Source organism: Oncorhynchus gorbuscha, linkage group LG19 (assembly GCF_021184085.1).
Source record: "Oncorhynchus gorbuscha isolate QuinsamMale2020 ecotype Even-year linkage group LG19, OgorEven_v1.0, whole genome shotgun sequence".
NCBI classification, from domain to species: Eukaryota; Metazoa; Chordata; class Actinopteri; order Salmoniformes; family Salmonidae; genus Oncorhynchus; species Oncorhynchus gorbuscha.
In genome coordinates, this window is record NC_060191.1 from 18888385 (window position 1) to 18912422 (window position 24038).

At 42.0% G+C, this 24038-nt stretch overlaps 2 protein-coding genes across 2 annotated transcripts; one reads left to right on the plus strand and one right to left on the minus strand.

Moving 5' to 3' along the window:
• Positions 1–1590: 1590 nt before the first annotated feature.
• LOC124005362 (dynactin subunit 3-like) lies at positions 1591–3685 on the minus strand. Its single transcript, XM_046314538.1, has 7 exons — positions 3525–3685; positions 3126–3210; positions 2894–2980; positions 2679–2762; positions 2507–2565; positions 2333–2392; positions 1591–2039 (listed from the first exon to the last, which is right to left on the minus strand). Exons 1-7 carry the CDS (start codon positions 3624–3626, stop codon positions 1953–1955), a joined length of 564 nt encoding a protein of 187 aa, XP_046170494.1. The 5' UTR covers positions 3627–3685; the 3' UTR covers positions 1591–1952.
• LOC124005361 (autophagy protein 5-like) lies at positions 3655–23070 on the plus strand. The gene is made up of 9 exons (XM_046314537.1): positions 3655–3867; positions 3952–4064; positions 4841–5002; positions 5370–5497; positions 5983–6061; positions 9908–10070; positions 10514–10608; positions 16576–16693; positions 21526–23070. Exons 3-9 carry the CDS (start codon positions 4895–4897, stop codon positions 21660–21662), a joined length of 828 nt encoding a protein of 275 aa, XP_046170493.1. The 5' UTR covers positions 3655–3867; positions 3952–4064; positions 4841–4894; the 3' UTR covers positions 21663–23070.
• Positions 23071–24038: the final 968 nt, after the last annotated feature.

A 24038-nucleotide genomic window follows, 5' to 3' on the forward strand; every position in this document is an offset into this window, starting at 1 on the left:
AATTGATACACATTTTCAGTTTCCGTATTATTGGTTTCTAATTAGTATGAACCACGTCCATGGAAACGAGCCCCAACAAAACAGATGTTTGCGCATACGTAAATTTAATAAGAATAGATTACTCATTACAATTAATTACATTAGTCATTACTATAGCCCAATAATAAGATAGGGTGTCTGCCTGTATTTCGCAATATTTTTGTCTGCATTTCAGATATTTTCTGCAGAAAAAGATTTACCTACATAACCAATGGTACATGTTTTAGACAAGAAGGACTAATCAATTAGAATGAAAATTTGCCCCATCTGCTGCCAAATTATCCACATTACCGAGCGCGTGCTAGACAGCGGGAGAATCTCAATCGTCTCCTCTCTCTTCGCCTTCTTCAAACCCATTGGAAGGACCTCTTTTTTTCCTTGTCCAATTGGGTTTGAGAAGGCGAGGATAGAGGACGCGAGTTTTGTGTGCGAAAAATATTCTCCCTATAACGATAGCAAGCTCGTGACTTGAATAGTGGCAAGGGGAAGTCAAAATGTTTGTTGATTCTGTCCCACAATTTGAAAATTGTTTACATACTAGGCATATCTATAACTAGGTTTCCATCCAACAATGTCATGTGGATAAATTAACTGCCTCATGAAAAATATCACGAACGGCCTGATGGAATTAGGATATGCCGGTACAATTGAATAAATGCCGAAAGACAACTTTGTTCGTTCGAAATAGTGGGCTCTATTTGCGTTGATAAAATCAATTATGTGAGAAATTGCGGTGGAGATCTCTTTATGAGCAAATATTGACATACTAACAATAATTTCGAAGTAAACTTTGAGTCACGCGATGATATGTTGTGTGGTCCCACTACGACTCGAGAAACCATGCAGTTTGAGGATACAGATAAAATGAATTATGAATTTAACAGGGTGATGACTGCACGTGAAGAGCTGCGCGTGATGCACGTGATGATCCTTTCCAAAACATATCGAGGGTCTTATTCTGGTGACATAATGGTCGATGTGGCTGTTATCCATAATAATCTCATAACGTAGGTAGCCTACACGCAGCTGTTGAGCAGTTGGCAAAAGTGGGCACATTTGCTATGTAACACAACAGTTTGACAAAACCATCAATAGAATTGAAAATGGAAACCCAGTGAACTTGTATTTTTCATTCGGTACATGGACATTTGACAATAAACGTTATTTTTATGTCCACTACTTCATTACACATAGGATTTTCTCCGCAATAAATCATTTTCATGGAAACACATCTCTGGTAGGAAAATGCGTATACTATTTTATGCAGATTTTTAGAAGTTTCGCATTAAAATCTGTCGCAAATTGGATGGAAACCTGCCTTGACTAAAAATAAGTTTTTACAATGGATCAATTGCATCTCCGATTGTAAAACATCTTCTCTTCGTAGTCCTAGATATGGTTTATGAAATACCTGTAATTAAATGCAAACATCAGAAAAATACTCTCCGGCACAGTTTAAGTTTCGGACATTAGTTTTAACAATATATTGAACAAAGTATTGCAAACAGAAATAAACCAAATAGTTCAGGCAAACAGAAATAAACCAAATAGTTCAGGTTGAACAGTATGGATTTTATTGCAATTACTTTACATTTGCAGTCATGTCTGATATAAAACCAGCAGAATTAAGTTAGTGTGCAAATTCTTCTCTATGTTCTACTGTCAAGCGACCCAGAAAGAAAGCAGTCTTGTGACTGCCTGGAGCAGTGTTGCAGAGTTGGAATGCATGGGTACATTCTATGTTGAATAAATGTACTAAGAGGATATATATATGCTATGCAAATGTCTCTAGATGTAGCTGTAAATAAATAACAATAATATCCAGCAAGTTACATTAATGTGCATTTCGAACACTTGACACAGATGACATCATGCTGTGACGTTGTCATAACGGTCATCACTGGACATAATCGCTACTCCACTTGACGGATTCCCTTTGCCTCCTCCACTTTCCGCAGGCTCTCATCCCACTGGGTGAACTGCTTGGACAGCAGGAACATCTGCCAAAGAGGTCAAGGTTCAAAGAATTTGGTGGGCTGGGCAGTTCATTCCATTAGCACAGAGTCGACATTTCTCAGAGTTCAACATGACTTGACAGAAAACACAATCTAGGTAATTACTTTTAGCAACCACTCACGCTTATTCATCTGACCGAGTAGGTCAGGAGACAAGACAGCCAATGTACTCGACAGTTTCACTAGCTAACCTCAGATATATTTTCCTCTGGCTTGATCAGTGTTATTTATTCATTTAAATAATTCCATTATTTGCTATTATAATGAAGGAAAGGTACCATTTTGTTATACTCCTCAAACAGCTTCTTCACCTCTAGGGACTGGGCTTCAGTTTGGTCCTTTGGGAAAATGACAAGAATGGTGTCACTAAGATACGCTAGATTGACTTTTGTGAATTACAGTGTCTTGTGAGGAAGACAAAATCAAGAAAAGAGGGGGGGGGGGGTTCATACCTGCTCTTTGATGTGAATCTGAGATAAACGCTGTAGCTTGGTGGCATGCTCTGGCACATCTGTGAATAAGAACTTTACAATGAGTTGCAATTCAACTTAACAAATACTATTTAATCTATCATCACTTCACACAGACCATATTGTAATGGTACTTAAATTCCCTCGCACAGACCTCTGATGTAGTTGCTGTCCAATAGTGGCTGGAGGTTGCTGACCTGCTCCAGAAGGGTGGCCTGGGAAAGGAGGAAGTCTTCCTCTGTGGGGAGAAACAAGTGCATGAATTTGAGACTGGAGGCACATATCCATACGCCGGAGGCCTACTCAACCACCATGATGCTGGACCAAATTTGGCAACATTTACTCACATTTTAAATGAAAAACTCTTACCAGCAAGGATGAATTCCAGCTTCATGGCATCAGGAACAGTGATGTGGTCAGTGAACTGGGGATTCAGATACTTCAGCAGGTCCTCAACTGTACAGAGAACAAAAGGTTGTAGAATATATTCTAGTTACTATGTGGGAAATATAATCACAATTGACCTTCCTTTGTGATTGTCCTGATAATAATGTGTCCCATCCAAGTCACACAGTTGTGTGTCGTCTAAGATGTCACTCACTCTTTTTGTGTAGAATCTTCACTCGTTCCCTCTTATTTGCAGTGTTTGTAAGGGCGGCCTGAATTCTGGAGAGGGAATCCGCGCACTAAGGAACAGAGTGCATTAGATGATAAAGTAAAAAGCAAAACTTGAAAATAAACCGTGTTATTGCCGTGCTGGCATTGAGTTATGTAGCTATCTAGTTAGCGATTACTCGCTCGACATTAAAATATTGGATTGTAGCTAATTTAGTCGGAATGCCCTGGCATAGCTGTTCTTCACACAATTCCCATAATATTGATGTCTAAGCATTGATTGTATAAAGACAGTAGGTGTGCAAAAAGGGCGTTCGCTAGCTAGCCAAAGCTAGCAGCCAATTGAATCACTATTCTGCATTTTTAATATAAAATATTGTTAAACCTTCACGGGTTTCCCTCCCTTGTTCCTTTTTTCCCCGTATATACGACTTTCCAGCGTCTCAAGACGCGTTTCGAGGTTATCAACTTCACATTTCCTATCCATTCTTGATTCAGGGAGCACAACAAATGGATACGGATCGTTGTAATGACTTCCAACAGGCGACGACTCACAATTATTGCGTCATAGCAAAACAGTCTGCGGATCGTGGAAGGCGCCATATTTGTTGTCCTTAAAGAAAATGTCAGTGGTTTGCAAGCTGTAAATGAAACTACCAATAACTACACAATTACTTATCGATTGCTAGGCGAATCAACAGTGTCGTCACTAACCAACAACTTTATAGGTAATCTTTGCACTGAATACAACCATCTCGACATGATTATTGTAATACACTACAATGAACGCTGGATGCCACTCTATACTGCAGGTTACACCTCGTCGGGGAAAGGGATTTCCTTGCTTTTTTTCCTTGATAGACGAATAACAACACCACCACGGCCATCTTCCTTAATAGCAGCTGGTTACAAACGCTCTAGAAAAGTAAGATGATGTTCATCATTTGTCTCAACTTTTAGTAATGATCTGCTCCTTGTCCTAACACTTGTTTAGGGGAAACTTTCAAATGTGCCCACAGCCTCGCTACTATTCCTGGCGGTGCCAGTGAGAGTAGGTAGCGTACGCAGCTATCTAGCTAGTTGGCTAGCTAGCAAGTCGATACATAATTTACATGTAAATCGTTGCAAAGTAACTAATACACCATTTCTTAATTGACTATGTTAAATGTAATCTTATTCATCACCACCAGTGAAGTCGTGGCTAGTTAGTTACAGTATCTAGCTAACTAGCACTTTGTATTTCTCCACTAGCCTAACGCTGGCTAGTTGAAGTTGTGTTCACAAACTGGTAAGATCTTTGCAGAGCTGTGATTGACTGGTTCAAAAGAGCGCTTGATTGACACGTTCTGTAGAGGGCTTTCGAATGTTACCATTCTGGTGTACTCTCTCATATGAGACTGACTGTCATTGGTGCAAAATCTTGAGTTCAAACAACAACGGTCACTCATAGACGGTCACTGCCACTCAGACATATAATTATAGTTTTAGCCATGTTGTGAGGTTATGCAGGGTTGTTTTACAAACAACCAAGTAAAACAAGCTCATATTTTGTGTTTCGGTGTGGTAGGACAGTTAACAATTTAACTCATGAGGAATTGATCAATTAAACTCTTCAAGAATCAATGGGTATATAACATTCATTTAAAAGTCCCAAAATGAATGTACCAATCCAAGACTGACCCTTTAATCTGTTGATGACAGGTAGTTTGTAGCTAGAGAATACCTCCTTTATGTGCCACTGGGAGCGCCGGGAGGATGGCAGATGACAAGGACGTGCTGCGAGATGTTTGGTTTGGTCGGATTCCGACCTGCTTCACACTTTACCAGGATGAGATCACAGAGAGAGAGGCCGAACCTTTCTATGTAAGTGTGACATGCAGACTAGTACTATATATACAATTTTAAAAACTGATGTGGCTTTGCCGGACAATGCCAGTGGAAGCTGCTGAGGGGAGGATTGCTCATAATAATGTCTGTAACGGAGCCAATAGAATGGCTTCAAACACTTGGTAACCATGTATTTGATACCATTCCTCTCCAGCCATTCCATGAGCCTGTTCACCCCAATTAAGGTGTGACCAACCTCATGTGCAATGGACATGGCATTTGTGACATAGATCTAGCTAATTCAGGTCACACACATGACTACTGAGCCGGCTTGAGCCATGGACTCTTGCGGGAACTTAGATTGAGCCCCTCACTTCACCCCTCTCTGCTGTTCTCTCCTTAGCTCCTCCTGCCAAGGATGAGCTACTTGACTCTGGTCACAGACAAGGTGAAAAAGCACTTCCTGAAGGTCATGAAGGCCGAGGACATAGAGGAGATGTGGTTTGATTTCGAGGGAACCTCACTCAAATGGTGGGTGAGCTTTAAATTAGAACTGTGAGCGCTATGTCAATTATTTACTTGTTTTAAGAACTACTAGTGAATATAATGGTTAGAATTCCCTGTGCCCCTCCATAGAAACAAGTGTCCTAGCACAGCAGTAGAGTAAAGTAAATATTTTAGAGATCACAATTAAGCATATCAACTCGCCTCCTATCATCATCAATGAGGAGACTACATACCGATTAACTGCAGTCTTACATTTCAGGCACCAGGTGGCAGCCCAACACAAGCGTTGGACATGAGTCCTAATCTTAAAGTGACATACACATTTAACTCAGACCTTTGGGTAAATAAGGGGTTGATTTAAATTATTTTCTCTAAAACGTATTAATCGGTTACTTAAGATCCAGCCCAAGGTGAAGGAGAGGATAACTCCTTATGATTCAGAGTTGGACAAGAATGAAGCTCTGCTGACATGTTTTCTCAACTGATGTGGCTGTGTTTATTCATTTCAGGCACTATCCAATCGGATTACTGTTTGACCTGCATGCCTCCAACACTGCCCTGCCCTGGAGCATCACTGTGCACTTTAAGGTACAACACAGAATTTGTTTTGCAGCAAGTTAACATAGTACATATGGAGCAGCAACTATATTTGCTGCTCTAAATGTAGAATCTTCCAGATGCTGGCCTGTATATAGCAGGGGTTGGAACCAAAATCCTTTTTCAATCGTTTCGTTCTGAACAGAACCGCTTTTTTCCCTGTTTCGTTCCACTGTTCCGACCTGAAAAATAAAGTTCTTAACCGGTTCAAACCAAAAAAAAGTACAGGTTTATTTCGTTCCTTTCTGTTCCTTTTTCAACCTGTGAAATATATACACAGCTCAAAAAAATAAAGGGAACACTTAAACAACACAATGTAACTCCAAGTCAATCACATTTCTGTGAAATCAAACTGTCCACTTAGGAAGCAACACTGATTGACAATAAATTTCACATGCTGTTGTGCAAATGGAATAGACAACAGGTGGAAATTATAGGCAATTAGCAAGACACCCCCAATAAAGGAGTGGTTCTGCAGTTGATAACCACAGACCACTTCTCAGTTCCTATGCTTCCTGGCTGATGTTTTGGTCACTTTTGAATGCTGGCGGTGCTTTCACTCTAGTGGTAGCATGAGATGGAGTCTACAACCCACACAAGTGGTCTCAGGTAGTGCAGCTCATCCAGGATGGCACATCAATGAGAGGTGGGTCAAGATGGTTTGCTATGTCTGTCAGCGTAGTGTCCAGAGCATGGAGGTGCTACCAGGAGACAGGCCAGTACATCAGGAGATGTGGAGGAGGCCGTAAGGAGGGCAACAATCCAGCAGCAGGACCGCTACCTCCGCCTTTGTGCAAGGAGGAGCAGGAGGAGCACTGCCAGAGCCCTGAAAAATGACCTCCAGCAGGCCAGCAGGCCACAAATGTGCATGTGTCTGCTCAAACGGTCAGAAACAGACTCCATGAGGGTGGTATGAGGGCCCGATGTCCACAGGTGGGGGTGGACATCGGATTGGCATATTTGCCACTGGCGCCCTGTGCTCTTCACAGATGAAAGCAGGTTCACACTGAACACGTGACAGTCTGGAGACGCCGTGGAGAACGTTCTCCTGCCTGCAACATCCTCCAGCATGACCGGTTTGGCGGTGGGTCAGTTATGGTCTTTGGGTGGCCGCACAGCCCTCCATGTGCTCGCCAGAGATAGCCTGACTGTCATTAGGTACTTAGATGAGATCCTCAGACCCCTTGTGAGACCATATGCTGGTGCGGTTGGCCCTGGGTTCCTCCTAATGCAAGACAATGCTAGACCTCATGTGGCTGGAGTGTGTCAGCAGTTCCTGCAAAAGGAAGGCATTGATGCTATGGACTGGCCCGCCCATTCCCCAGACCTGAATCCAATTGAGCACATCTTGGACATCATGTAAAGAAAAAAGTATTTAATAAGAATATTTCATTCATTCAGATCTAGGATGTGTTATTTTAGTGTTCCCTTTATTTTTTTGAGCAGTGTATATTTTTTACATTTTGCTCATTAAATTACTTCAATCAGTGCGACAAGCTAGTTGTTTACATGCATGATAAAGCTAGTTGTTTACATGCATGATGGACAAATGAGTGTAGCCTATGGCGCAAGATGTGACACATTTTGAGGGTGTGGAGAGAGCGAGAGACGGTTGAGGAGGAGGCGTGAAGCGCTGGGCATCTTGTTATGACATGCATTATATGAATTCGTTTCACAGAATTATACCTAGGAGGAGCATCTTTTATGGACGAACTTTGAATGTCCTTTGAGCTAGCTTATCTAACATGCTTGTGTGTGCAGAGCGGCACCAGCATTTAAAACACTTCTTACCTTTTTGTAGTTAATAAATCCAATGTGAAACATGATAACTAGGCCTATAGTACCCTTAACTAGCATTGAAAAAGTTTACACGTTGTTCTCTTGCTAATTAAAAATCTCTCTCCCTATCTTCTGAATCAAGCTTGTAACGTCAGTACAGTTAGTCGCCTATGCTGCAGAGGGGGAGGGGCAGGTAGCCTAGACACGCACAGGCAAAGATTTTCAGCTTCCAGGTAGACACTGGAATACGGTTCTGAGTGACAGAGTGAGGGCTTTGTTGTGTTTTGAAGTGGGACTAGAAAAAAATGCCTGGAGCTTAAAATAATTACGTTATTAACCCGGTTCCCATGCTTTTAAAATTATGTGTCAGTTCCCGAAACAGTATGGATCACTTTTGTTCCTGAAAAATATTATTTTCCGTTTTTCAGTTCTTTTCCCTGAACCGGTTCCAACCCGTGTTATACAGTACAAAAAATCTCGAGGTCGACCGATTTATGGTTTTTCAATGACGATACCGATTATTGCAGGACCAAAAAAAGCTGATACTGATTAATCGGCCGTTTTTTTTTTATGTATACATTTCTCATTATTTATATATATATATATATATATATATATATATATATATATATATATATATATATATATATATATATATATATGTATGTGTTAAAAAAAAGTGTTCATTCAGTATTGTTGTAATTATCATTATTACACACATATAGAAAAATATATATGTATACTAAATATATATATATAACATAAATAAAAATCTAGTTAGTGTCAAATAAATAATGAAACATGTTCAATTTGGTTTAAATAATGCAAAAACACAGTGCTGGAAAGTAAAAGTGAAATATGTACCATGTAAAAAAGCTAACATTTAAAAACATGAGAACATATGAAAGCTGGTGGTTACTTTTAACATGAGACTTCAATATTCCCAGTTAAGAAGTTTTTTAGGTTTTATCATAGGAAGTATAGGACTATTTCTCTCTCTACCATTTATATTTCATATACCTTTGACTATTGTATGTTCATATAAACACTATAGTTTCGCCAGCCTATTCTCGAGAGTTGATAGGCTTGAAGTCATAAACATAAGCATTGCGAAGAGCTGCTGGCAAACGCAGGAAAGTGCTGTTTGAATGAATATTTACGAATTCTTACGAGCCTGCTACCACCGCTCAGTCAGACTGCTCTATCAAATATCAAATCATAGACTTAATTCTAATATAATAAACACACAGAAATACGAGCCTGAGGTCATTAATATGGTCAAATCCGGAAACTATCAGAACGGAACCATTCCGTATTTTATCTAACGGGTGGAATTCATAAGTCTAAATATTGCTGTTACATTGCACCAGCTTCAATGTTATGTCATAATTATGTAAAATTCTGGCAAATTAATTATGGTCTTTGTTAGGAAGAAATGGTCTTCACACAGTTCGCAACGAGCCAGGCGGCCCAAACTGCTGTATATACCCTGATTCTGATTGCACAGAACGCAAGAGAAGTGACACAATTTCCCTAGTTAATATTTCCTGCTAACATGAATTTCTTTTAACTAAATATGCGGGTTTTAAAAAATCTACTTGTGTATTGATTTGAAGAAAGGCATTGATGTTTATGGTTAGGTACATTGGTGCAACGACAGTGCTTTTTTCGTGTATGTGCTTGTTAAATCATCACCCGTTTGGCGAAGTAGGCTGTGATTCGATGATAAATTAACAGGCACCGCATTGATTATTTGCAACGCAGGACAACCATGTGTAGTTAACTAGTGATTATGTTAAGATTGATTGTTTTTTACAAGATACGTTTTATGCTAGCTAGCAACTTACCTGGGCTCCTTGCTGCACTCGCGTAACAGGTAGTCAGTCTGCAACGCAGTCTCCTCGTGGAGTGCAATGTAATCGGCCATAATCGGCGTCCAAAAATGCTGATTACCGATTTTTATGAAATCTTGAAATCGGCCCTAATTAATCGACCATACCGATGAATCGGTCAACCTCTATAAAAAGCAGTCCTGCCTGTGTGGTTTCTCTGAGGTAGAATTTCCCAGAGCGTGACCTGCTCCACTGCCCCTCTAACTCTGTGATCGAGGCCCACTTCATGTCCAGCATCAAGGAGGCGGATGCCCTCAAACACAAGAGCCAGGTCATCAACGACATGCAGAAGAAAGACCACAAGCAGCTGTGGATGGGCCTGCAGAACGGTGAGCCCCCCCCCCACACACACCCACACACACACACGCGTAAGTATTGACTTTGGGACTCTGTACCCTTATTTTGCCCCTCTACTCAACAACTTACATACCCCCAAGCCAACCAGTCAAAACCACACCACCCACACACTATGAACATTGTCTTTTCCTCAGCTGCAAAGTTTTTTTCTCTTCTCACTTACCAAAATATACTATTTTGGAGGCTTCCAGAACCAAAACAGAGAGAGAAAGAGACAGTTACAACTCCACCCAGAAGAGAAAACAGATCTGAAATATTTCAAAAGCTAAAATTGTGTGAAAGTGAGATACAGGGGAGGGGAGTTAGAAACCAAGACAGGTTAACAGAGTTTCAGAAGCCTTGTAGAGCTGGTTTAAAAACATAAAAAGAGATGTTGACAGTTTGTATGTAAATGTAGTTGTGTTGTGTTCCTCAGATAAGTTTGACCAGTTCTGGGCCATGAACCGTAAGCTGATGGAATACCCCACAGAGGAGGGAGGCTTTCGCTACATCCCCTTCAGGATATACCTGGTAAATGGGCTAATACATGCCATGTCGACATCACAGCCAGTGTGACCTGCAGAGTGGCATCGTTGGTACTGTTAATAGATGATGCAAAAAACACGTCAGGTCACAAATACGGCAATGCATAGTCATGAAAGAATACTCTTTTACCATCGGAGAAGCAAATAGAACACTATAGTGCATTTAGGAATATGAGAAAGCATTAAGTGAATATGGAAATCAGAGTAAGAATGGAAAAAAATACACAGTACACACAAATAAAATGTTACAACTGAAATATGCTGCACAAACTGCTTATCAACACATTCATGAATGAATTGTCACTCCACTGCCTGGTATTATGACGATGCAGTGTAGTACCTGAACTGTCCCGTAGATGGTGCTGTATGACGGACTAGTAAGGCGCTTCATGAATAGGATACCGACCAAGTCCTGTGGCTTAAAGTGGGCTGCTGTTAAGCAACTTTTAAATGGTTAGTAAGCTTGTAATTTATTGTGATCCAGTGACAGAAACAACCCACGTGCTCCGTTGCAAAATATTTCCTGGAGATATTCAGTGAATAACTTTTTTCCCCAAAAAATTGTATTTTGTTAAACTCCTTTGATAACAGCAGATAAATCAAACAACCCTCATATTTTCCCAGAGATCACCCACCCATTAAACTCCAAATGTGTTAGCCTAATGTTTTTTCTGACCGTGTGCCTGGCGAGCGATTCGTTTGACAAGTTTATATTTGGATGTGGGCAACTCAAATGAAGTGTGCCCAAACCGTGGGATGCACGCGGGCACAGGTGAATTCCTAAGGGGGATCCCGCCATCCATGACTCGGATGAAATTCCCTCAAAAAGATGAATAAGCACCAGTGTCTCTCCCTGAAGGTCTGGAAAACATTAGGCCGTGTTTATCCCATAATGTAGGAAAACTGCGTGGGGACACTGTGCGCCAGGAACAGGCATGATTTTACCCAAGACTGTGTTGAATAAGCCCTCGGATCAGCTCGACTGTTATCTAGCTTTGCCTACCTTTTTCCATAGTATTTGAGGCCATCTCTTCTCAACAAGAATAAACAAATGAAGGCATGTTTGGACGAGTCTGTTGTGAAGGGGTTCTAGTGATATATTGCTGAATATAGATTGATGTGGACATTTCTCCATGGGAATCCGAGTAGGTTGTCAGGGCTTTGCTGCTGTGTTATAACAGATGTCAGCCTTTATGCTCATAAAATCTCTCATCAATGTTTTCACTGGAATGTTACAATCATAAATCTATTCAAAATTAAAGACGACCAAACAGAACAATAAAATATATCATTCAAGTGTTGACTAAAACATTATAAAATGTCTTGGCCTATATTGACTTTTAGTTAGTAAAGGAAACAAAATGTTACCACAAAATGAGATGATGAATATTTTTTGCCACTTCCAGGAAAATGTGATGTGATGCCTAGTCTTCAATTATAATATTGTGAATTCCTTCACGTGGATATATGGCTATCATAAACAAATACATGCAAAAACTTGGTACAAATTAGCTTTGGGACACAATGTTGGGAGTCTTTGTATTGGTTGGACAATACACAGACTCCCGATGTTGTCCCAAAACTAGGTACATATGGAACTCATTTCACACTTCAGCAAAGTGGTTTTTATTTTTCCTATAATAAAACGGTCCAACACAATAATAAAACAGTGGTTGTAAAACCACAGAGGCATTGTTAACTGAACCAAAGGCGGACAAAGCTATCAAAGCTATCCAAAGGCGGACAAAGCTATCAAAGCTATCCAAAGGCGGACAAAGCTATCAAAGCTATCCAAAGGCGGACAAAGCTATCAAAGCTATCCAAAGGCGGACAAAGCTATCAAAGCTATCCAAAGGCGGACAAAGCTATCAAAGCTATCCAAAGGCGGACAAAGCTATCAAAGCTATCCAAAGGCGGACAAAGCTATCAAAGCTATCCCGCGTCCGGATGCAGTAGTCATCATCCATGACTATATTTCAACCTGCACGCCCCCCTCTGACAACAAATTGCGGCCTTTAGTGTGAATAACATGTGCTGCTTTTGATGCAGACATAATTAATGACAATATTGTCTCTAAATAACAAAGCACTCACTTCCGCTAGACTGCTCCTTTTTGAAAAGGGAAGAGATTTCAAGGGGATGGATTTATCTGTGTCTATGCGTGTACGTCCTAGAGCGCCATTGTGCGCACTTGGTGATTGCACGCGCCAGTCTTATTCAGCCGCCTGTTTCCAGCTCCAAACGTGACGCCACTGTGTTACAAAGTGTCGAAGCCACTAAATCTGGCGTAAAATGAAAATCCCACTGGGCAAAAACTGGTTGAATTAACGTTGTTTCCACGTCATTTTAACCCAAAAGATTAATGTGATGCCGTTGAATCAACGTGGAAAACTGATTGGATTTGCAATAAGGGCATCCAATTCCATGAGAGGTAGCCTACATGTATACTGTAAATTACATGGTGCCTCAGTGGTTGAGGAAAACGAGAACTCCAAAACATCTCCTTGGAATTTTTATTTACCAGTGGAAGGTCTTAGGCTCAGTGAGAAAAGAACCAATGCTTTCTCTCCAACTGACTCACTCAGTGAGGGGGATTTGATTATCTGGGCCGGGTTACCCCGGTGGGAGGAGTTTGCACCGGGTGAAAAGTGAATAGCATTCATTTTGGACCGGGCTTGGCTCCCGGGAGTGAGCCAGGTCCCCGTTCAAAGCCCACGGTAAAGTAGGCTCAAAACAAAAGTGACGTAGCCAAGACTAGATTAAATTAAGCACGTGGAGTAACTGCCTTCCAAACTAAAACTAGTTTGAAAATTCAAACATATATTTTTATGGAAAAGAGAGATGTTTCTAGACGATGCACTATGCTGCCTTGTTGACAACATGACTGAGCAGCGCACATCACTGTTCCATTTGAGAAGCTCAAAGCTCCTCCCTCACCGCTTTTTCCCATTCATGTCATGGGCCAATAATAATAATGATTATATTGATTGACATTTGTGCACCTCAGCCACCAGTTTACTGACAATTAGTCGGATTTAATCCACACTGGCAATTAGGCTATGAGTTGAGTCCCCTTGCTTGCTTCAGTCAAGGAGAGCGAGTCTCTTTTCCCCCGACCTCTCATCGTTGGAGAGTTAATGACGCATCGCTCTTGGGTGTCGCCAGGTGGTACTCTGCTAGCTCTGGTGTCACACAAACTGAAAAGAAAGTGTCACCGCCCAAGAGTATCGCGCTTCTCTCCAGGATCAATGGCCCCCTCTTTGTATGGTACCCGGGTCAATTATTCATGGCGGTTTTTAAAAATGCAACGAAGTAGCTGTCACTTATCGCACTCTCTCCACTCCAGCTCCCGGCATAATCCCGCACAAACTCTGCGATTCTTGTCAGTGAGTCACTCTTTCTGGTAACCCAAGAGCCAACTTCGCGCCTTTGGAGCCACCTTCCCTACCATGCGCCCGGCGGTGTTAGTTACAGCTCCGTTACCCAAACCCTCCCGTTGCCTGTTTCCTTTTCACAGCTCCCATGATTAGTTGCTATTGTGTGTCTGACTCGCCATTTGTCACCTCGGTGGCCCCTGGTTTCCCTGAACTGATAGACAAACTGGTTTCCCAGAACTGATAGCAACCCAATCGCCGGTGTCCGTGTGCGAACACCTGATCTTCTGGACCACATCCAGCAAGCGCCACCTTTCTCATTGCCCTCAGATCAGAGACTGGGTAGCAAGCACCACTTTTAATATTTTACTAGATTTGTCTGTAGGTGGACTCTTGTCTTCAATAGGTCGTTATCAATTAAACGTCTCAAAACAGTGCAGAGCGTTTGATTTGGCTGCTGGGGGGCAAGGAGACCCCCTAAAAGACAACTGCATGCCATTTTCAAGAGCTTGTTAAAACGTTATACATTTTTAGTTGTAATATCATCACCTCTAGAAAAGAATAGTCAGAACTACACATTTTAGATTATTCCATACAAAACAATTGCGCACATTTAGCTCTATCATCGGAGTAAACCGCAAGTAACGTGCTTTTCATAATCACTAAACATCAATTGATCGTGTCATTTCAGATGTGTGAGGGTAGCCTATCCATTTGAAATTGAACTAGCTAGCTAAGCAAACAACGTACATTTACAGTGGGGCAAAAAAGTATTTCGTCAGCCACCCATTCTGCAAGTTCTCCCACTTAAAAATATGAGAGGCCTGTAATTTTCATCATATGTACACTTCAACTATGACAGATAAAATGAGAAAAGAAATCCAGAAAATCACATTGTAGGATTTTTAATGAATTTATTTGCAAATGATGGTGGAAAATAAGTATGTTTAGCCAACTGGACTAAGTTTTTACTGGTAGCTTGCAAAGTAAACATCAGCTAACAGTACATCTGCAAATGCACCCTTCTGTTGTTTGACAGGCAGAGCCCGCAAAGGATGGGAAAATTAACCTAACCACTTACACTTGTCAGGTATAGTTCACTTTCACTTTATATCACTCAAATGTCCAATTAATGGCAGACAATATTGAGATATCATGAGGCTACCCTCACATATCTGAAATGACACGATCAACAGATGTTTACTGATCACGAAAAGCATGCAGTTACTTGCTGTGTAACTCTGATGATGGAGCTAAATGTGCACACTTGTTTTGTATGGAACAATTTGTAGCTCTGACTATGTTCTTCAAAAGGTGCTGATATTAAAATCAAATAGTTATAACATTTAACAATCTCTTGAAAACAGCACAATGGTTTTAGCAAAACTGTGGGTTTCTTTTTGCCCCCCAGCAGCCAAATTGAACGTATTGTGACGTTTTATTGATAATGACCTATAAGCCATTACTATGAGCTCATCCTCCGATTTCACCTCACCAGCCTCCCCTGTATTGCACTTAACTTTTATCACTGGAGTAACCTGTGATTGAATCGTCAGACTTTGGCTTATTTAGTGGCATATTCATTTGGGGCGCAGTTCCCGAGGGCTTGGGTCTGCGCCAGAAATAATCAAGTCGTGACTTGTAGCCTAGAATAAGCACTTCATTTTATTATTTTGCATTAGAGCTATTGTGTTGCTTTGTCAAGCTATTGCATAAAAGTACTTGAGTAATTAATTAAGTAACTTATTGCAAACAGGATGCATGTTTTGGAATATTTTTTTCTGTACAGCCTTTCTTCTTTTCACTCTTTTCATTTAGGTTAGTATTGTGGAGTAACTACAATGTTGTTGATCCATCCTCAATTTTCTCCTATCACAGCCATTAAACTCTGTAACTGTTTGAAAGTCACCATTGGCCTCATAGTGAAATCCCTGAGCTGTTTCCTTCCTCTCCGGCAACTGAGTTGGGAAGGACTCCTGTATCTTTGTAGTGACTGGGTGTATTGATACACCATCCAATCCTAATGAATAACTTCACCAGGCTCCAAAGGATATTCAGTGTCACCTTTTTTTATTTGAATCCATCTACCAACAGGTGTCCTACTTTGCAAGGCATTGGAAAACCTCCTTGGTCTTTCTGGTTGAATCTGTGCTTGAATTCACTACTCAACTGAGGGACCTTACAGATAATTGTATGTGTGGGGTACAGAGATGGCGTAATCATATTTAACGCTATTATTGCACACAGTAATTCCATGCAACTTATTATGTGACTTTTTAAGCACATTTTTACTCCTGAATGTATTTAGGCTTGCCATAACAAAGGGGTTGAATAATTATTTACTGAAGACATTACAGCTTTTCATTTTTGATTAATTTGTTAAAAATTATAAAAACTAAATTCGACTTGGACATTGTGGGATATTGCGTGTAGATCACAGGCACACAATCTCAATTTAATCCATTTTAAATTCAGGCTGTAACATAATGAAATGTGGGGGGAAATCAAGGGGTGTGAATACTTCCCGGAGGCACTGTATGTAATTTATTTGTCATGCTCTGATTCCTCTCTCCGTGTAGACGATGAGTGACAGACCGTTCATCCAGAAGTTGTTTCGCCCCATCTCGCCCGACGGCCACACACACACGCTTGGGGACCTGCTGAAGGAGGTGTACCCTGTGGCTATACCCAACGATGGTACTTACCTACTCATAGACATTGCACAACACTAATTACACCTGTACTACATACACTTCTTACACACACACGCGACACACACACACACACAGTCCCACAAGAGAAAGCAGACCTGTTTCTTCCTCACTGTGCTATCAAAGGGTGCTCTGCATCTCACAGGAAGCCAGATAATAAAAGACATCAGACATGTAGGTCTATTTTATTTACACAGTAAAAGAGTACTTTTCGAGATCAGTGCTCAGATATAAAACACACGAGAGGGTTGAGGAGGGAAAATAGTTGCCCTCATGTGAAAGAGTGAAAAGCGAGGGGGAGGGGAAGAAAATGCATAGTGGAATGAGGAGCGGCGCTACATGTAGAGAAGAGGGAGCGCTGGAGAGCGAGGCAGCCTAAACAGGTAGTGTCTGGAGGGCTGTGCAGAGGAAGTAGATAAGCAGACAATGGAGCTGTGAGACAGAGGACCTGCAGGAGAATCACCTGCATGGTGTAATGCACCACTACAATTACTACTGCTCTGTCTGCCTGCCGGCCTTTATCTCTTTCGCTCTCTGTGTGCCTCCCTCACATCTCTTTCTCGTTCCTTCTCTCCCACTCTCTCTTGCTTTATCAAGAATCACTACATTTTCTTTTCATCCCCTTCCTGTACTTATATCATCTCTTTTCTCAATTCCTTCTCTGCTCTCCTCTGGGGATGGTGGTGGCTTGTCTTGATAAAGGTGAAAGTGCTGCTTTGTCTCCCGTCGTTTGTTGTGTTTCCCTCTCTTCCTCGCTGGGGAGATGGGTGTGTGATAGCGGGGGATTATAGCTGTGTGTTTGGATTAGAGGGACTGGGGGGGTACTCAGGCAGCCTAATGGCGGCATTGTTCACAGACGTATTCTTGGGAGCCGATTCCTTGTGAGGACCTATCGGATAAGGACGTCTCAGCACTCGACTCTGATGTTTCTAACATCAAACCAACATTTTTAAACATTCCCCTCTGTTTTGTCTGGAAGCCTTAATGGTCCTTCAAGCACCCCGAAACCCATCAAACTGAACTAACCCAACGAAACATGTAACCAGGGGTTATATTAACTGGGGATTCCCAGCATATGGCAGCGTGATACTCAGATGAGTCGTACTGTTACCGGACCGGACCGATGTTCTTCCACCCACGCAGGAAAATCGAACGTCAACATCTTATTCTGATTAGCAGTCGGTTGGTCGGCTTTGACATCTGCGAACGCTTTGTTTTGACCAAGGTATTAGACATGGTTTGACTGGGTTGGATACAGACAGGAGAGATATGTCTGAACAGTAACGCGTTTCTACCCATGTATGACGCGCAGGACAAATTCAATTGAACAAGCCTCAGAAAGAGTTGCCTCGGCGGGTCAAAGCCTTCCGAGAATTCCCCCGTCATGTCCTTTACAGATGTGACATGTTTCTTATGAAGAAAAACAGGTTTTGTGGTGATATTTCTAATAAGTGGAGAATTCAGAAATCCCCCCCGACTGACAAGCCCACGCGCCAACAATACTCGCCTACACACCACTCTTATTGATTTTACTCATTCATGGTACAGCCCACAGAACAAAGGAGTGAAACTATTGGCCAATCTGCCCACACAGAACACCACAGTCAGAATCAATAGCGAATCCAGTCTCTTCTCATCAAACGGGTTGTCTCACTGTTCAGAGAGTGGGGGTGTTCTGGGTTTCAGTGGTTGGTTTGATATGAGGGACGGTGGGTGTGTTGAGTAGGGGGAGGCAGAAATGAGACAGAGGTCTCCAAGTCAATACCTTATGGTCTGTTTATTGTATACCTGCAAACTCCATTTCCCTGTTCTTTCTTTTAAATGCAGTTGAGTATATTCATGAAAAAACGAACTAACTTGCTGAAGGAAATGACTCTTATGAGACATCACAAGACATATATGTTTTTCAGGTCTAGAGAGATGTATTGATAGATTTATACCTGTCAGTTCCCCCTAACACACATTTCTTATTGGCCTACCAGTGTGTTGGTTGAGTTCTGGTGTAACTGCTTAGTCTTGGCTGGCCTCACTCCAGGGAAGAATGGGGTTGTGTCTTAAATTGGACTCGTCTATACTTAAGTAACAAAACATGTCTTGACTGTTAGTCACTGCAATACTCAACCGCAGTGTGTGTGCAAATTTGTCATCTTTTATTTGTATTCAAACTATGGTGGTCAATATTCCTCTTTGGAAATAAGTTGCTATGGAGTTATACATTGCTATAGTGTTTGGGATTGGGGTCAATAAAGTTATGTGTTTTGATTAATGCCATTAACTTTAATCAAATGCAACTGTATTGGCCCCAATCCCAAAACACCATAGTAATGTATAACAGCCATGCATGCATCCCAAATGGCACCCTATTCCCTAAATAGTGCACGACTTGTGACAAGTGCCCATAGGACTCTGGTCAAAAGTAGTGCACTATGAAGGAAATGGGGTTCCATTTGGAACGCATCCCATGTTAATGGCTCACAGCAGCACAGTGTGATTCAGATGTGAAAACATCAGTCAGTCTTCCTAAGACACCTGATATTATGTCACATTCCAGAAAAACCTAGGTGATATCCCACGCCTTCTGGCCACCGTATGGAAGATTCCATGGAAAATACGCAATATAATTCTATCTAGAGGACTCAAGATCCTTCCACTATGACACAGCGCTTTCACAACGTTTCAGAGGAGAAATACAGATTAATCACGTTGGTCTCCGCCCTCTGAAAAAGACATGACAACCATAAGAGGGCCTACCAGACCATACATTCTGTGTGCAGATATTCAAGCTGTGCATATTTGGGATGAATTTCCCTTGTGTCATAGTGAGAGTGTCAGGGGAGCGCCCCTCCTCCCCCACATGTGCCTGATGCTGTCACCAGGGGCACAGTATGTGGAAGAGAGAGAGAAAGTGTTATTGCAGTATGAATGTTAGTACTTGTGAGTGTATTGATCGTACACACACACTACCACCACCATGCTTGACCGTTGGTGTGAGGTTCTTACTGTGGAATGCAGTGTTAGGGCGAAAACCAATCATAATGGGACCCATCTCATCCAAAAAGTTGACTCAAGTCTGTTAAAAAGCACCTGGAAGAGCCTGGATGATCATCAACACTCTTGGAAGAATGTTCTATAGACAGATGAGTCAAAGGTAGAACACTGCATTCCACAGTAAGAACCTTGCACCAATAGTCAAGCATGGGGTTGGTGGTGTGATGGTTTGAGGATGCGTTGCTGCTTTAGGACATGGATGACTTGCATTATAGAAGAACTACAGGAAGTATTTGGTTGCTGTCATTGCAACTAAATATGGCACAACCAATTATTGAGTATAAGGGAGTAATGACTTTTTCCACACAGGGGTCTTGTTAACATTATTTAATTATTTGTTTTCTCAGGTTCCCTTTATCTAATATTAGGTTTTAGTTGAAGATCTGTTAACATTCAGTATCAAAAATATGCAAAAATGGGCCTCCCGGGTGGCGCAGTGGTCTAGGGTACTGCATCGCAGTGCTAGCTGTGCCACCAGAGACTCTAGGTTCGAGCCCAGGCTCTGTCGCAGCCGGCCACAACCGGGAGGTCCGTGGGGTGATGCACAATTGGCGTCGTCCAGGGTTAGGGAGGGTTTGGCCGGTAGGGATATCCTTGTCTCATCACGCACTAGCGTGGCTAACCAGGTGTGTGGCTAACCAGGTGCACGGTGTTTCCTCCGACACATTGGTGCGGCTGGCTTCCGGGTTGGATTCGCGCTGTGTTAAGAAGCAGTGCGGCCAATGTCTCTCCCGAGCCCGTAGCCTGTAGCGATGAGACAAGATACTAACAATTGGATACCACAAAATTGTGGAGAGAAGGTAGTAGAAAAAATAATAATTTAAAAAAGAAAATGCAAAAATAGAGAGAATCAGAAAGGGGCAAATACTTGTTCACGGCGCTGTATATCCATACTGTATACCAGTCTGCAGGTGGTGGGTGTGTCTGAGGAGCTTCTTACTAACCCTGGATTCTTCACTCGATTGTAACGGTTGTTCAGATATTACGTAAGGAGAAACGGTCAGTGTATGTGTGTGTAGTCATATAGACACTGAGCTCCAACATGACTTGGCTACTGCCCCCTCTAGTGTTTTGACCCCGCCCTTCCCCTCAGTGCTCTGATATGAGTGGGTGAAAGGTTGTGACCTGGGGCCCAGTGTCTCTGAGTGGGTGGGGCTACTGTTGCTTTGAGTAAAACCAGTAACTTACAGACATCAATGTACACACATACAACATATGTTCATTGAGACATCAATGTACACACATACAACATATGTTCATTGAGACATCAATGTACACACATACAACATATGTTCATTGAGACTTACTCACACCCATTCAGATACGTTTACCTGCTGTCAATCTTTCACGCATGCAGATTATCATACTAACTCACACTTCCACACAAACACACACGGGCACCCCTCGTCGGGCCATCAGAGTGAGTGAGGCTCATTTGTCTTGCTGTGTGACCTGTGGTCAGTCCCAGGGTCAGGCCTGGTCACTGTGATTAATTAATCTGTCTGTCGCTAGCCGAGAGGCTTCGGTCATTCTGAGGTGAGAGGGACAACTTAAACACACTCACTTAACTATCGCTTGCACACAGACACACACTCTCACACTATAATCAATGACTAGTGATGTTTAAAGAATATCCTAGCATTTCTGTTTGTAGGAATATAAATATATGGAGTCCGACACACAGTCAAAAGGATTTTTAAATTGAAGCTCATTCTCATACTCCATCCCTCTCCCTCCATGTCTCCCTTCTCTCTCTCTCTCCTTATACAGACGAGTCCAAGCGTTACCAGGTGGTGATCCATGGGATTGAGCCCCTGCTGGAGACCCCGTTGCAGTGGCTGAGTGAGCACCTCAGTCACCCTGATAACTTCCTCCACATCAGCGTCATACCCGCGCCTAGCGACTGACACCTCTGGCAAAGTTTGGTAACACCCGGCAACTGGGAAAGTTGCAAAACTCCGAACGGACTCTTCACAGAGCAGGAAAACCCACGTGACTGGGGGCGAGGAGTGACGCAATCGCAGTGTGACGTCATCTCATTCAACTTGTCCCAAAAAGGAGCCCACCAGGAGAAAATGTACCATTTTCTGTTTTCCATCTCTTTTCCTCTCCTCCTTCGCCCTCTGTCTCTTTTGGACCTTTACCTGTTTGGGGAAAGTTGTTCCGCCCAAAATGTGGAAGGCCAAACTGAAAGAGGGTTGATCCGTTTAAAAAGAGAGGCAGGGAGATTCCGCTTACCACCACCTCTCTCCTCTTCCTCCTCCTAGGGAAAGAGAGAGGGCCCAGACATGCCTAGTGGGACCCTCTACAAACAGAATTTGCCTTAGTTTTCCCGAGTCACATCATGAGCTACACTGCTGGACGTTCATAAAGTCACACTGAGTTTACACACTTGTACTGTATGCCACTGAGGAGTGAAAGGGGATTTTTAAAGACGCTTCACTTCTTCATTCTTTGTCTCTCGCTCTCTGTCTGTCTGTATATTCTCCATCTTCCTCTCACTGTATTCCCTGTTTCTTTCTTCTCTCTCTTCCTCCCTCCCCCTCTTTCTCTCTCGTGTCATTTACTGCCGACGCTCTCTCATCTCCATAGCTAATTATCTCATTGGAATTCCTCCTGCTACTAATGAGACCGCTAAACTTCTGTCTCCATGCCAAGCCTTGGGGTTGTGTGAGTGTGTGTTGTAATTGGAGACATAATTTAAAGTCTCCTAGAGGGGACATGGGGGGGGGGTGAGGAAGGTGTGAAGAGTCCGAATGGAATCCTGTCTGTCTTCTCTCTTGCGTGTCTCGTGTCAAAGGGAGATGGGGCCAGACATGTAATTTGGAGTGTGTTGTTAGTCGAGGGGGAGGGAGACTTGTGATGTCACACCTGTCTAAGCACGTCAGGCTTCCTCATTCGCCGCCTAGGAGGATGGGATAGGGGAGTTTACAGCTCTGAGTCAGGGCTGGGCTCGACGTGGGGTACTGTCTGAGGGGTAGGCATGTGCATACGTGTGTATGTACATGTGTGTATGGGTACTTTTTGCACATTTTGTTGTTACAAAGTGAGATTCAGATGGATTTCATTATCATTGTTGGTCAATGATCTACACAAAACACTCTTATGTGGAAGAAAAATTGTAACATTAACAAAATACAAAAAAATGTAACACTACGTATTCTCACCCCTGAGACTACATGTTAGAAAAACCTTTGGCAGTGATTACAGCTGTGAGTCTTTTTGGCTAAGTCTATAAGCGCTTTGCACACCTGGATTATACAATATTTGCCCATTAAAAAGTCTTCAAGCTCTGTCAAGTTGGTTGTTGATCATTGCTAGAAAGCCATTTTTATGTCTTGCCATATATTTTCAAGTAGATTTAAGTCAAAACTGTAACTAGGCCACTCAGGAACATTCAATGTCTTCTTGGTAAGCAACACCAGTGTAGATTTGGCCTTGTGTTGTAGGTTATTGTCCTACTGAAAGGTGAATTTGTCTCCCAGTGTCTGTTGGAAAGAACACTGAATCAGGTTTTGCCTGTGCTTACAGCTTAGCTGTATTCCGTTTCTTTTTATCCTAAACTCCTTAGTCCTTGCCAATGACAAGCAAACCCATAACATGATGCAGCCACAACCATGCTTGAAAATATGGAGATTTGTACTCCGTACTGTGTTGTATTAGATTTGCCCCGAACATAACACTTTTTGTATTCAGGAAAAAAAGTTTCTTTGCCACATTTGTTGCAGTATTACTTTAGTGCCTTGTTGTAAACAGGATGCATGTTTTGGAAAATATGAATTCTGTACAGGCTTCCATCTTTTCACTTTGTCATTTAGGTTAGTATTGTGGAGTAACTACAATGTTGTTGATCCATCCTCAGTTTTCTCCTATCACAACCATTAAACTCTGTAACTGTTTTTAAATCACCATTGGCCTCATGGGGAAATCCCTGAGCAGTTTCCTTCCTCTCCGGCAACTGACTTGGGAAGGATGCCTGTATCTTTGTAGTGACTGGGTGTATTGCTATACCATCCAAAGCCTAATTAATAACTTCACCATTCTCAAAGGGATATTCTGTGTCTACCAATCGGTGCCCTTCTTTGCGAGGCATTGAAAAACCTCCCGGGTCTTTGTAGTTGAATCTGTGCTTAAAATGTCCTAATCGATTGAGCGAACTTACAGATAAATGTGGGGTAAATAGATAGGAGTAGTCATTCAAAAATCATGGTAACCACTATTATTGAACACAGAATGAGTCCATGCAATTTATGTGATTTGTTAAGCACATTTTAACTTCTGAA